The sequence below is a fragment of the Heterocephalus glaber genome, unplaced genomic scaffold (assembly GCF_053883595.1).
Source record: "Heterocephalus glaber isolate CG9 unplaced genomic scaffold, H.glaber_assembly_v1.0 deba00001610, whole genome shotgun sequence".
Taxonomy (NCBI): Eukaryota; Metazoa; Chordata; class Mammalia; order Rodentia; family Bathyergidae; genus Heterocephalus; species Heterocephalus glaber.
The window spans coordinates 879,507-894,646 of NW_028258381.1; the positions used below are offsets into that span (position 1 = coordinate 879,507).

The following is a 15,140-nucleotide window of genomic DNA, read 5'->3' on the forward strand; positions in this document are numbered from 1 at the left end:
GGCCACGGAATGTGAGGACAGTTGGCTGTTTTTCGATGCACCACTGCAGCTGCCTCAAGCTCAACCAGTCCCAAATCCCTCATCCTCCCTTTCTGAAAGAAAATGCTTCTTCCTAATCCATTAGCTTTTGTTGGTGATAACTCCATTCTCACAACTGCTCACATCTGACTACCTGGGAATTGCCTTTGATTACTCTATCCTTTTCCTGAATAGTGTTTGAGCTTTTCTACTGCATCTACAACCCATTCTTTCTATTGTTTATTCTCAGTAACCTAGTCTTATGTAGGATATAACAATAAGAAGAAAGGAGAAGGAGGAGGAGGAGGAGGAGGAGGAGGAGAAGAAGAAGAAGAAGTAGAGGAGAAGTAATATTTATTTACCACTCTCTATGCTTGGCATTGGGCTAAATACTACACAAATTGTTTCTCTTAACCTTTGAAAAAAAGCACAAAGCAAGTGAGATGCATTTATATTTTACAGGTTAAGTATGGAAAAGTTAAATAACTTGGCCAAAGCCCCAGGTCAATAGATGAGAGAGTTGAGTTTCAAGCCCTCTGTGTGTCTTCAATGCTCCTAAGTGATCGTCCTCATGCCTGTTGACAGTTCCTGGCCTGCTCATAGGCTGCTTATTGTTCTCTCTCTCTCTCTTTCTTTCTCTCTCTCTCTCTCTCTCTCTCTCTCTCTCTCTCTCTCTCTCGTGTGGGTACTGGAGATCGAACTCAGGACCTTGTGGTTGCAAGGCAGACATCGGCACCATTGAGATAAATCCTGGCCCTATATATATATTTTTTTTTAAAAATTATTTATTTATTTTTGAGAGAGTCTCCTTATTTTTCCTAGACTGGTCTCAAGCTCCTGAATTCAAACAATCTACCCACTCAGCCTCCCTAGTAGCTACAACTCAGGCACAGGCCACCATAACTGGCCTAGCTTCTTTATACCAGCAGCTCTTAGCAAAGTCTCTTTCATAGACAGGGTACTCTAATAATAACTGACATTTTTAGCATTATTTTGAGATTCTACATGGGCAGACTTTAGCAAAAGTTTTATGACCAAAGGATATTTGCTCTAATCGAGTGAGATGTCCAGGCAAGAGAGTGAGCAATCTCAAATCATTTCTAGTGCCCTCTAGAATGCTGTCAGTGGAAGACCACCCTCACAGGCACACGGTCTGGTCTCGACCTCTTCCTGGAGACAGGGCTTCTGCTCACAGTCCAAGAGTGGGGAGCAGATGGAAGGAGGAGAGCACACATGTCACACAGCTCCAAATCCTAACCACTCTTCCGCTGTGTGCCATCAGACCTTTGCACTCAGATGGGGTGACAGGCATTTCACTGCACCCTGAGATGGGAAACTCACAACTGTTTTGCAAACAACTGTCATTCATGGCTCTAAAATATCTGTATTTGGCACGAATTTCTGAACACTGCCTACACTCCCATAATCAAGATGCAGCATGGCTGGGGCCTGCGGGTAACATAAAACCCAACTTGCAAATATTAGGCCCAAGGACCAGCTGTCTAGAGGAGCTGATTAATCCCTGGCAGAAACTTCAGCATGCAGCATGTATGCCATCTGCAGAATACACCAGCAGATACATGCTAGGCCCTTTCTGCCTCCTGAAGAGATGGAGGCAGGGTGGATCCTCGGGAAGAATTTTATAAGCAGCTCGGTTGTCCCTGCACTGGAAAATGAAAACGGCCCTCACATGCATATCAGACGGTGTTCCTTAAAACTCTCCCATAAAAGAGGAAAAGGGACTTAGACTAAACCTCTCCTTTTCACTTTCTGTTCTTTTAGTCATTGTCTTGATGAAAGGCAGTGAGCATAGTTTAAGAGGGTAAATGCAATAAGGGAAGCTATTCTTCAAAACTGGATTCAAATTCTGAGTGCTATTTTCCTACTGTCTGACTCTGTACAAGTGATTTAACCCGCCTGAGTCTGTTTCTATTGTTTTCCTCTCCATCCATCTTGCGCCCCTTTCAGGTTGGGTATTTGCAGGTATTATTTCACAGGTGCCTTCCCTTCCCTGTGTTGTAGGACAGTATTTCTTTTACTCTCTTTGGAAATCCTGGGGCTCCACAGGCTTTGTCTCTCTCACCCCCAGCTCAATGCCCTATGTCATTTATTTCTCCTTACTTATGTCTTTCCAGTGTTTGGCATACATTTAAAGATGTTTGGGAAAGGAAAGAAAGAAGAAAAAGCATTCCAGCAGGGAAGGCTGGGACCTTCTGATGGCAAATCACGTAAAGGAAAAGTGGAACAAAGGGTACGGGGCTGACCCTTGGAGAGGAGGTCAGGCAGCCCTGTGGGCATGGTGGTGGAGGCAGGGAAGCCACCTGAAAAACCAACATGAGAATGATGGAAGGGGGCTGAGGGGTCAGGGCCCAGGGCGGAGTCTGGGGCTCACCATTCATCCGGGCTCCCAGGGAATGATGCGAAGCTGAATCCCAGGCTCCGTGAGGCACCCGCCCAGCGTCCACTGGCTCCTGGCCCCACAGCCTTCATACACCTCTGGCACTGGGACTCATACACAGAAGAAAACTTGTCTGTTTCCCTTTCAGCCCTTCCTAAACCGAATGTTTAAGTCTCACAATGTCGTTAGCCTGCTCTCTTTCCAGGTTGGAGGGGTCACACAGGGCAGGGCTCAGACCATGGTCACTCAGACACCCTTGGCTCACCTTTTCTCAAAGTCAGGTCCACACTCCCCTCTGCACTGCCGTGCCAATCAAGGCTGCTGGGTGCCTTTGATTAGAGATTTGGCAGCCATCTGGATTTGCGAGTGTGTATGTGCTCACTGTGTGGGCATTTGGCTCCAGGACAAGAACTGTCATGTGTCGGGGAAATTCAAATAGCTGAGCTGTCTGACCAATATGTAATCGAACATTTGGCCAGTATCTGTACCAGCCAGGGTCTTGGTTTAACATTTTCCCTCATCACTTGAGACTGCTAAGAATGTTTCTGTTCTCAGAGTCTAATAAAAGGAGGAAAGAACTGGCATGAAATGAAGAATCAAAAGGGAAAGGAGGAGAAGAAAAAGAATTCCAGGGATGGCCAGTATGAAATTCAGTAGAACGTACCACCCTGTCCTGTGTTCCAGCCACTGCTCAACTTTGCTTGGAATGATGGGACTTCAGTTAACAACAACAATGAAAGCTACCCCCCATTCCTGGTGTTATAATCCACACAGGAGCCTACACTTACTCACAGATTTCCTACTTAATTCTAAACATTTTCCTGGTGACTACTACATGAAGATCCAAGAAGAGAGAAGTTATCCCTGGAAAATCCTTCCTGGCATCTCATATTCTCACTGCACCCCAACTGCTGCCCCACTGGAGTGGCTGCTAGGTTGGGCTGTGTTTATTTCTATAAATTTTTGCAGAAGTGAGGCAGATGATGCTGGAGGGTGGGGCTTTCTGAGGCACTTCGCTGTTTCCATCCAGTCCCTCTAGACTTTCTATCCTTCTCCCTGCTTGGACCCATGAAAATTCACCAACGGGCTCCTCTGACCTCTGGCTTCTGTCTGGGCTTGGCAGAAGAGTGAGATCTGGATTAATCTTCAACACATCCCTGTGCCTTGCCTCTTCTCTACCAGGAGGCCCTCTTGTTCTCATTTCTGCTCTCAATCCCTGTCCTTTACCAATCAGGCCCTGGCTCTGTTGCTGTCACTAGCTCTGAGTCACTGTACCATGATCTGTTGGTTTTCCTAAACCCTGCCTGTGCTTTTGTAAAGACTCCTTTATCAACATCTCCATTTTGAGTGTGCCTCCTGTTTTCTGCTGAGACTTTGAGTGAGCAATGAGCTCGAACATGACTTATCCCTTGGCTTTCCATAGCCCTCTTTGTTCAGAAGCAGAGTATCCTGGGTCTGGAGACTTTGAGGAGGGTGGCATGAGCAGAAGGACCATAGAAGTGGACATCACTCACTGAAACACAGTAAGTACCTCATCCATCCACTAAGTGCACTGCAATCTTCCACCTGCAGAGATGTCAAACTCTTGCCAGATCAAAGAGGAAAAAAAAAAACCAGCAAAAGAATGACATTTCAAATATTTTCTGTAGGAAGAGAAAGGAAGGAGGAAGACTTATGCAATAAAGAGCTACTATTTGCAAAGATGCAATCATGAGTCATCACCATTCAAGTGCCCACCTTGTCTTGCTGTGTACTCATTGTCTTCAATTAACCGGGCCAATCCAAAGTCAGCGATCTTGCAAATTAGTCCATTTCCCACTAGAATGTTTGCTGATCGCAGGTCTCTGTGGATATAATTCATGCGCTCAATGTAAGCCATTCCTGCAGCAACCTGTGAAAATCAGGAGAGAGGGCACACCCATTATACCATGACCTGATGTTCTGTGATGCTGTGACATCTGTGGCATTAATCAGATACCACTGGGCCCTACCTGTGCTGCCATGTCCACAAGATTTGGTAATTTCAGAGCTCTTCCTTCACCATCTTTTAAGAAATCAAGTAAGCTTCCTATGAACGAAACATAAAACCATTTCAATTTACTTTGAAAGATAAAAATCCCCAACAGTAGGCTATATTTGGTTTTCTCACTCTAAGTAAAAGGTAGTTGAATGGAATAATACTATCAATTAAAAAAGGGTTCATATAGGGAGCTAGGGCAAAAAAATTCTATGCATGGCAGGCAAGCTTTATCTTTTGAAAATAAACAGTATTGATTTCATTTCTGAGGATGACAAAAAATCCGATAAAAGTAGAAGAAATGAAACTCAATGTCCTTTTATCTCACAAGGAGCATGTGGGGATCTGTACTCCTTGAAGCTCATTCCCCAGTCAGCCCTGCACAAAGGAAATGATATGGGGAAAATTCAGTCCAATTGAATTGTCTAAAAATGTGGTTCCGGGCCGGGGCTGGCAGCAACAGTACCAGTAGGCTTGGGAGAAAAGCACATTCTCAGGCACCACCCAGGTCTACTGAGTCAGAAACTCTGGAGGTTGGGCTCAGAAGCCTGTGGGGTTTTTTTTTTTGTACTGTGGATCGAACTCAGGACCATGTGTTTGCAAGGCAGACGCACAGTGCCACTGAACTAAATCCCCGGCCAGGAGCCTGTGTTTTAAGAAGCCCTCTTGGTGATTCTTGCACAATGTGAGTTTGAGAATTACCACACTAGCTTATGTACAGATTTTAAATCAAGAAAAGGATATGTGAGGAACATGTGTGGGGCAGGCAGCTCCCCCTAACCAGAAGACAGCCAGCCAAGCCTTAAATCAGACCTCTGAAACAAAACAGCTGGAGCATCAGAGCCAGTGTTGCAAGGCAGCCCAAGTAGGCTCAGAACTAACACCAAGACAGAAATAATCATTTGCAGAGCCTGGAAGTTCATGGTGGCCATCAGTGATTTTTTAATGCTTTAATCATAAAGTTATTTACAAAATAACCCTGGATACAAAGGACAAACAATATGCCAAGGAAAAATTCTAATTATATTTTATAAGAAAGTATGTGGCAAAGAAAAATACACTGGTGTCTTCTGATGTACAATGCATTGCCTTTTAAGGCTGTTTCTTGTTTGGTTCATCTATTTTTCCAAAACAAAGTGATCTCTGGCCTTATCCTGAAAATGTTGGTTTGATTATAAAGACACACACACACACACACACACACACAGAATAAAATACACATCATTTCTTCATCTGATATTTAAGAAGCGAGCTGAAAAAAACAAACAAAGATGTTGAAATGATGGAGACTAAACTTAATCCAGAAATCAGTGCCTGATATTGTTTAGAGCTACAAAAAGGAAATTTAACAGAAGTTACTGTGTCCTGAGTCAAAGAAAGTAATCAAAGCTTCTGTATCACCCCTAATATTAAAGTGAATGTTTTAATTATGGAGAGAAACTTGAATTCCTGAAATGTGCAACATGCAGTGGCACTGCATTTCACAAGGACTGGGGGATAAACTCAAGGACAGTCTGTTTTAAAAACGTGTTCATTAATGAGCACAAACTGATGGGAGTGCTGGACTCCTGGAGAAAGCAGGGGCAAAAGCAACAGCCTCTAAGTCACTGTGGGGCGGAAACAGGAGAAGCACTGTCCAACCTTTATTCATGTACTCGGTGACAATGTAAATGGGTTCTTCAGACACCACTGCATACAGCTGGACCAACTTGTCATGCTTCAACTTCTTCATGATCTGTGCTTCCTCGAGGAATGATTCAGGGGACATTGTGCCTGGTTTAAGAGTCTTTATGGCTACTTTTGTATTTCCATTCCAGGTACCTACAAACATCCCACAATATTAAGTCAAACCAGAGATCCTCTTCTGATGGGAACAAAAATTTAAGACTAATAGCTAAAGTGAGACTTTAAGTTTTAAAAACCTAATGTAGTTTTTGTGAGCAAAGACAGTCAATTGTAAGGACTCTGTCTAGTATTTCAATAGGAAAAATGAATTTACTTATGGCTATGGCTATATTATTTACTTTTTTTCAATTTTTATCTGTCTGCCTGTCTGTTTATGTGGCTCAGCCATATGCTTGCAAATTTACATCAAAAGCACTGGACCCCTTGTTCAACAATGTAGAATGTCCAGGGTTTAGAACGGTACTGACAATCCAATAGCCATTCCTTGGATCATGGAGTAAGTATAGATAAATTTAGACTAAGTTCCATTGTATGGGTTACAGCATTCAAAAGAACACACTGAAACTGACTAGGCTTTCAGCTGTCTGCTCTGGATGAGTTACTGGACAGAGACCTTGAGCAGTTGAGCTAAATAAGCATGCAGATAAGCACTAGCAAGGCCTCACAGCTCCTTGTCAATCCTTCCCCCAGGCCAGGCACGCTTCTCAGGTTTACTAATGATCAGCCAAGACAAGAGCAATGGCTCCTATCAGATGGACTGGCAGCTAAGGAGAAACAGAAATGTTTAAATTTCCCATGTTAAAAAATCTAGTTGATCCAAAGGCAAGGGCCAGTTTATGATCATGGTCAGTTATATCATCTGTAAAATACAGGAATGGGATTGGATTATCTGTTGAATCTCTTTTAGCTCCCAAATTAAAACAAAACATAACAAAACACTGGGTTTTATATGTATTCTATTGTTAGTCCTCTAACTTTGAGGGATAATTTTATTGCTTTTTCTTGTTTGTGGTTTTTTTTGGTACCGGGGATTGAACTCGGCACCTTGCACTTGCAAAGCAGGCGCTGGAACCACTGAGCTAAATCCTCAGCCCCTTTTGTTGTTTTTTGATTTTTTTTTTTTGGTACCAGGGATCGAACTCAGGTCCTTCTGCTTTTGAGGCAGGCGGTGGGACCACTGAGCTAAATCCCTGGCCCCCCTTTTGTTGTTTTTTGAGACAAGGTCTTGATACACAGTTCAGGCTGGTCTTGAACTCACTATGTAGTCCAGGCCTTGAACTCATGGCAATCCTCCAGCCTTAGCCTCCCATGTGCTGGGATTACAGGAATGTGCCACTACACCTGGCTCTGAAGGATAATTTTATAAAAGGAAAAGAAAAGCTGCTGTTTTCTATTTAAAAGAGAAGACTAGTGTAAATTAAGATTCATTTTTATATTTAATTTATGATTTTAGGATCTAAGAATTCTATGAATTGGAGCAATTTTCATTATCCTGTTAAAAATGTGTTCCTGTAACTATATGCAACCTACAAAAATATAAATTATGGAAGAACCAGTGGCTTAAGGAAGAGTTCGTTTAAATGTCATAAAGTACCTTCCTCTAAGAGTAAATGGGAAATTTGACAGTGTGTAAGTGATCTTTGTGATTGGAGTCTTAGCAACCTCAAAATTTAAATACTGTGAGATCCTCTCGAATAGTAGTCTGGGTAATTGCATAGGCATCCATTCTGATTTTGGTGGTGTATTGTTTTACATTACATGGGAAACAAAGTCTCAGTGGTCTGGGTAATGATTTAAAATTGATAATTAAAAGTTTGAAAATAAATTTTCTTACAGGGTCCAATTCTTCCTGTGTGAATGATTTGATTAAAATCCTTGGGATCCACAACTTCAGTTAGGAATTGGGTAAATAATGGGGAAGAAAATACAAATATTTCTTACAGCACTTGAAGTCCAGAGAAGGACACAATAATCTGAATTTATTATAGCAGTGAATGCATGCATGTCTATGTGTGTGTCTGAGTGTATTTCTGTATCCTGTCTATTAAGGCATCTATCAATTTATGTATATATGTGTGTGTGTGTGTGTATAGTACTTACTACCTGTCACGCCCTCTTTTACCCAAAGACCTCTGCAGGTACCTTATACCTATCTATGTTGCTTTTAATAGACTCGAAGGAAGGGAGATTCCACAAGTTTTAGTACTGTTTTATTGACAAACATTTTTGGGTGGGGCTTAATTTCATTGAATGTTTCTAAGCAAAGCTACAACTGACCCAAAGTGGTTATAAAAGCAATTCCGAGGGACCACCTACTATTTGCAAGGGATTTTAAACATATTATCCTGACAGAATCCTGAAGCAACAATCCTGAAAACAATCCTATGAAGTAGGTAACACTTCAATTTACAGATGAGAGAACTGAGGCTCAAAGATATTAAAAAAAGCCACTTATTAATGGCCACTCAGCTCATAAGGATTCAAACCAGGCCCAGTGAGCAAAAAACCCATGGTCTTTAATTGTGGTCCACATATAGTATCTTACCTTCCCATTTCTTAGGAAAATATCACATTCATAGTATACTGGTTTCTAGTTGGGTAGGTGCTTAATTGACCACATTGAGTAGGACAGCTGAACACAGCCAGGTATCACCACATTCTGAAAATCTGGATGGCCCATGGCCATCTATTTATCCAGGTTAAATCTCTTTGTCCTAATGGCAATGTGTGTATTTTTGTTCAAAACTGTCCTTTCAATTGGCTTTTGAGATGCAGCCAGAACAAAATGTGCCCTCTGCCTTACCAAGCCACACTTCAGCGAAACACCCCTGACCCAGCTTCTTCTCCAGAAACAATGAATCACGTGCAACTTCCCAAGCATCTTTAGCCAATCCAGAAGTTTGTGGGGCACAACTCGATGAAATCACAGTTAAGTTAAAACACAAACCATCAGCTTTCTCTACAGGAAAGGGAATTAATAAAGAAAACACAGTCCTTATAATCCATAATCACGCATGCACTAGGAAAGATGGAAGGTGACATTCAACAAATATTTGGCTCTGGAAATAGAGGCAGGGCATATTATGCAGGCTGGAACACACCTCCTACCATTTACTGATTTATGAACTGAGGCTCATGTTATAGCACCACCACCTGGGTGTTCTGACAATCTTGCCAACTTATCTCTTTTTTTCTAGAAATTGTAGAATTTTGAAATCGAAATCATTATTCCCCTTTTAGAGTAATTCAAACTTTCTTCCAGGACATCAAGTCTTTATTTTCACCTTCCATCTTTGATGTTTGGGATTCCCAAACCAGGAAGCTAATAATAGAGTAACTGAGTCTCAGCATACCCATCCATACTTCCCCAAACTGCCCATTGCCCAGTCTCTTGATCAACTGCAGGGATTCTCGAGGGATTTCCCAGACATCTTTGGTTTTGACAGACAGATCGGTAAGCCTTGGCATCCCTTTGTGACAGGGGACTACTAGGCGGCAGCAGAGACCTGCGGCTCTCTCTGATGGAGTAGGGGTAGCAGCAGGAGAGGAAAGAAGAGCAGAATACATGTAACAACAACATGCACAGGTACAAACCCATGCCCCATGGTGCACAGCATACCTGGGCAGGCTGTGTCCACAGGGAACTACACACACCCAGATTAGACGCCTCATGGTGAAACATGTTCATTAGAAGTGGGATGGAGGGCATTTCAAATTAGGACTACTTTGTGTCACCAGGTGTAATATTGTCTATGCACAGATACAGATACAGAATGTTTTGATTTCTGTACTAGTAAGAAAACTGTTTTCAGCCAAGGTACTAACGACATGTCTTTTGGAATGCTAAAAATGCCTTTAGTGATTTCAAAAAGAGCATTTGGACTAAAGCATGTCAGCATGACTGTCCTTTTTTCCCTCTGGTATCTGGATTTCCTAGGGGCTTGGGGATCTCTCTGGTATGAATATGTTTAAAGCTGCAACTTCAGTACAAGATTCTTTCAAAGAATGGAATGTTATAAATGAGTCGGGGTGAAGATTATACCTGGAGGGGGAAAATGTCACATTTCTCTAGAGATTTCTTTGGCATTCTAACTGACTTCATTCTACCAGTTAGAAATGTGTGTACTGCTTCTTTGTGATTTTCTATTAAAAAAAAAAACCTTTTTAACAGTCTCCTACATGTAATGTCGCAGTCTGGATTGAAAGGAGAAAGAATGGAAACTAACATATGAAAAAACTCAATGATGTTGAAATAGGAAGGAAAACAGTAGTCATCACTCAAGAGGTTACTGGGAGGCTTTTTTTCCCCCTTCCTTTCTTTTCTAAAAGAATATACCTTTTAGGATCTAGCAATAGTAGGGGGAAATTAACTAAATGCCAAATTGAAAATCAGACGAGAAGAGGTAACAAAGAATAAGAACTCAGAGAAGCGACAAAAGCAGCACAGAGTCTAGCTTGCAGGTGGAGAGAGGCCCCACTCTCTCCGGAAGCCCTCAGATCAGATCTGGGCAGAGCATCATGGCACTGTCGCCTCATCTCTCGAATTAACTGTAACTCACTTTTCCTTTTTTTTTTTCCCGATGGAATCAGGTTCTGAGATGTTTAGGCAGGAAATTATTTATGTGTCAATATTTCAATTGCATTTTATGTGCAAAAGAAAAAGAGGGAAGAGGAAAAGCCAATATAAAAACAAATCTAACTTGAGATGGTTTTTTTCCCCAAGATTAAAAAATGTCTGTTGTTCTTCATATCCCTTCTCGCCTTCCAGCTTTAGGAACACAATATTGTGCCCTTTCCAACACAATATTTTCAAATGATCCAAACCCTGGGGATCCTGCTGATGTTTGGCTGTAATGAAATATATTTCAGCATCTGAAAAATCCTTACAACATACAGACATTTTGAGGATATCATTTAAGCTTAAGGAGATATTCTGCTCCATTTCTCTCAAATACTTCATTAGAATCACATAAACCAAGATAGCCAATGCCTGAACCAACCAGTATCAAGTACTGTTAATGCTTTCAATTTCTCATTAGTGATCAGGATCAGTATACAGGCACTTCTTATTGTTTTCAAAAGACTGCTTTTTTTTATGCTAAAAAACCTCCCACACATATTTTCCATCAATGTGTAGAGCAACAGTAGAGGTCAATGTTATGCTACTCTGGTGTTGTGCCATTGCTGGGTGGAACAATGCCAAATACACGGGTCACACTAAAACCTCCTGGGTTTAATATGATATAGACCTGCATCTGTATATGTGTACCTGTATCTATATTCACAGGTGGATATGTATGGTATAGTTGGATGTATTTGCTAACCAAAGAAAGAAAGAAAGCAATTTAACAATTTTACATAAAACCACATGTACAAGCTGTATACTTATTCACCTAATAATTTCGTTTCCAAAAACCAAAATAATATTTGTATGTGGTTATTAGGACAGAGAATAGTCTACCTTTAAAAAGTTCAACACAATAGCTGAAATACATGAAAGAGGTATGGGTCACATAAGTCCAACTCTAGTTAGGAAACAGAGGTACTGGTGGGGAAGTAGAACCTGATAAATGAATTGATGACTCCCCTTGTCACCAGCACGAAAACGCATATTCAGCTGTCCTGGAGCAGAACTGAGTGTGAAGTGATGGCAGGAACCAAATGTTACCTGAAACAGTCCCCAAGAAGTATCCTCCCAGTGACCCTTCCTTCTTCCCTTTGCAGGAAGGGGAGTGGGAAAAGGTAACTCGCAAGAGTTTTAGGATGGAAATGATACAAACAACTTTAAAGATTTAACTGACTGCTTTCTTCTTGGAGAACTAGAATGTTACAGAATCTTCTGACAACCATATGGAACTCATAACAACTGGTAGAACCACAACAGGAACACTCAGCCAAGCTCTACTGTCAGGGGCTGGCAAAACAAACAAAAAAAACCCAATTTGACTAGACTTTATATATATTTGTTATATCCCTCTCCCTTTCTCTTCCCTTTTGGAGCTCTGCGCCTAACTATTCCTCTAGCATTTATACCATTAATACAAAGTCAGAGTTAAGGTTACCTGAGTAATGTTGTACAAGCTGCTGAAGTGTTTCAAACTGGGCCCGGGTGGTGATATAGTATCCACCATTGTCAAGTTTGCGAATTTTATAATGTTTGACATGGTCTCCTTTCATATCATCCCAATCACGGATAGAAAGTGAATAGGCACCTGATAAATATGCAGATCATTAGGAGCATCGATTAGTTTATCTGGTCTCCTTTACTTGCCTATTCTAATTAATAATAATCATGTACACACACTCACACACTGATTCCATCGCTATTCTTTTTTAGCAACAAAATAATTTTGCCCTTGAGACTGGAAGCTTCCCAGCTATTTTTCTAACATCCTCTCTTAGGTACCTTTGTATTGCCTAATACAGCACAGACCCAATTCCTGCAGGGGAAGGTCAAGAGAAAACCCCGACTCCCAGCTGAGTGTGCCTCCCTGGGTACCTCTCCCTGGGGGACTGGGGGAGACAGGGCTGGAAGCCTGTACAAAGGAAATCCACACGCAATCTCTAGAGTGAGCTTCAAAGTTCTGATTCATAACACTATACAGGCACAATCAGTGTTTGACAGCTCAAGCTAGAAGGCCTGTGCCCTCCTTGACCTATCTCCTCTTCTGGGATTTAACAAGTTGTTAAATAACACAAAGGAAGAGAGAAAGTCCTCAGTTTCTAAAAAACAAAACAAAACAAAATGAAAACAAAAACAACCTGTATGATTGGCACCTGAGGAACTAAGAGTTTCAAAAAAAAAATCCTAATTTTATAGGACTTCTGAAACTGTGATCTATGTACCAGGAGCAGGGGGGCTGCCCAGCGCCCACTTCAGGAGGAAATCTCAACTCTGAGCCTCTGTAGCAGTTCTAGAGCCTCAAGGGGAAACTAAAAACAGAACTCCCCTCACAAGGCAGGGAGGAGATGTGCCATTGTAAAATCCTTGTACATTAGAGATAAGCCTTTCATCCCCTCTGACTAATCCACAAATTTGAATGACAAGTCAACTTCTTCAACTCCTTATCGTACCTTTGGTGGTTTCGCTCTCTCGGATAAGAAAGGTACCTCTTGGATTTCCAAAGGACAGAAGCTGTCTCTCAGCATCTTTGCGGCCAAGTTTTCCAAAGTACCACCTTTAAATGAGATCGAGGAAAGGAAATGACGATCATCTACAAAATGAAAAGGACAGCCTTCTCTGTCCACGAGGCTCCTTTTCTCTAATTCTGCCCTCAGCCTTTCCTGATATGTATATATTTTTCTAGCTTTATTCAGTTCTCTTTCAATCTATCCCTGCTTCTATACTACTCCATCTCTCTGAAAAAAATCAGACTTGAATTGTGGCTTGTTTTTCTTCTCCCCAGGAGGACAGAACTGGTTTGTGTTAAAACTGCCACCTGCATGCACAGAGAAATTGAAGATCTTGTTTTGAAATGGCAACTACAAGACCTTTGGTTTCTGAGCATAATTACAACCCCTGGGAAATAACAAAACAGTCTTAGTGTGGAGAAAGATCACTAATCAAGCTTTTTTTTTAATATATAAAAAGAAATCACTAAGAATGGATAAAGAATAAAGATGTGACATTTTCAATATACTCCTACCTACTGGAACTCTGAAAAAATTATCAAGTCTACCTCGATATGATGGCTACCTTTGGATGTTTGTTTTGACTTTCTAGTCCTATCCAGCAAGTGTGAGGACTTGGATAAGTAAAAGCCGTTCCCCAAGCACCTGGTCTGTTATCCCCTGCATGGCTTTTCTGGCACAGCTGCAGGTACTGCTTACTGTGCATGCTTCAGATCTATGCAGTCAATGAGCATGTCCCTAAGAATAACACCGTGGTGTAGGTATTTTAATATTTGCTTGGAACAAATTAATGGTACTTTGTGCCACTTCAGAAAGCATCACTTTAGGACTTTTGCTGTCTTTTATCTTCTCTCTGTACTGGTAAGCCCAGTCTCCTGGCAACTAGTTTACACTTCTGCCCTAGATGCTGAATGAGCAGCAGGTGCATCAAAAATCCAATTCCATTGGAATCTGTGTGTAGGAACAATTTTTAGAGTACTGAATTCTGAAAGGATCCAGATTCTAAAGTGAAGTTTCAATTCACTGCATGTAAACATAGCTATTATATGTTCACTGTCAGTCTTTGTGAATGAAAGAATTGCACTAAAGAGAAGAAAAGATAGCAAATGTTAGCTTTTCAGTGATTTCATAGATACCAAAATGTGTCACAAGCCCTAATCTGGCACTACTGATACAAAGAATATTACAGCAATTATTTGTGAGAAATGTCTTTCTGGTTTTGTATTAATGATCCAATTAAAATGCTTTGTAAAAACAAGACTGAAAAGGGACTTTCTATAACAATGGATTGCACCCAAACAGTAATATTTTAAGATAACTCTAATTGACTGCATTATGTAGAATCATAGGATTATTTTAAAATATTTTATTCTTTTAAAACAAAATAAAAAAACTGATCACTATAAATAAAACTTAAATATGCAATGACCAGATTCCTAGTTTAAATCAAAGTAAGGCTACATTTTAGTGGGATTTTTATTCTGAAAGATCACAGGTATTTGCAAATCTGGCTTAAAATATAAATTCATTACAAACACCCTTTCTCACTAATGATGAAATACATTTACTAGGAGGAAAGAAAAAAAAAATCAACTAGCTCAGAACCACTGAGTATTTCAGAGGGGGAAAACAAAACACATCTTAGGAGAAGAAATACAAGGGAATTAAAGAGCAGAGAAGAAGCCAATTGAGGATATGGATAGAGCTAAGAGACTAATCCTCCTTGCAGTACTTCAACAAATCCATGGCAAAATTCAATAACAGAGCCAAAGGCTGGGCTCTGTGGCTGACTTTTCTCTACCCCTTTTCTGGTGAGGGAAGTCCCTGAGGTGTCAGGGAAGAGGCCAATTTTCTGCATTTGGAAAATCACTGCCCCAGCTCCCTTCCCCC

At 41.1% G+C, this 15,140-nt stretch overlaps 1 protein-coding gene and 1 long non-coding RNA gene across 8 annotated transcripts in view; one reads left to right on the forward strand and one right to left on the reverse strand.

The window, feature by feature from the left end:
- Fyn (FYN proto-oncogene, Src family tyrosine kinase) overlaps window positions 1–15,140 on the reverse strand; it is a 213,531-nt gene that overhangs the window by 27,145 nt on the left and 171,246 nt on the right. For 5 of the 7 annotated variants that reach the window (XM_004874614.4, XM_021252015.2, XM_087195960.1 and 2 more), the window contains 6 exons: window positions 13,194–13,297; window positions 12,182–12,331; window positions 9,473–9,637; window positions 6,075–6,254; window positions 4,408–4,484; window positions 4,154–4,307 (listed from right to left, as the gene is read on the reverse strand). In XM_004874614.4, coding sequence (XP_004874671.1) covers window positions 4,154–4,307; window positions 4,408–4,484; window positions 6,075–6,254; window positions 9,473–9,637; window positions 12,182–12,331; window positions 13,194–13,297 — 830 coding nt within the window. Of the gene's footprint in view, window positions 1–4,153; window positions 4,308–4,407; window positions 4,485–6,074; window positions 6,255–8,922; window positions 9,079–9,472; window positions 9,638–12,181; window positions 12,332–13,193; window positions 13,298–15,140 lie in introns of all 7 variants that reach the window. The other 2 variants (XM_021252018.2, XM_021252019.2) reach the window with 2 other exon arrangements.
- Window positions 319–14,944, forward strand: LOC147822575 (uncharacterized). Its single transcript, XR_015445363.1, has 2 exons — window positions 319–3,939; window positions 13,526–14,944. It is a non-coding gene; the product is annotated as an uncharacterized LOC147822575 (long non-coding RNA).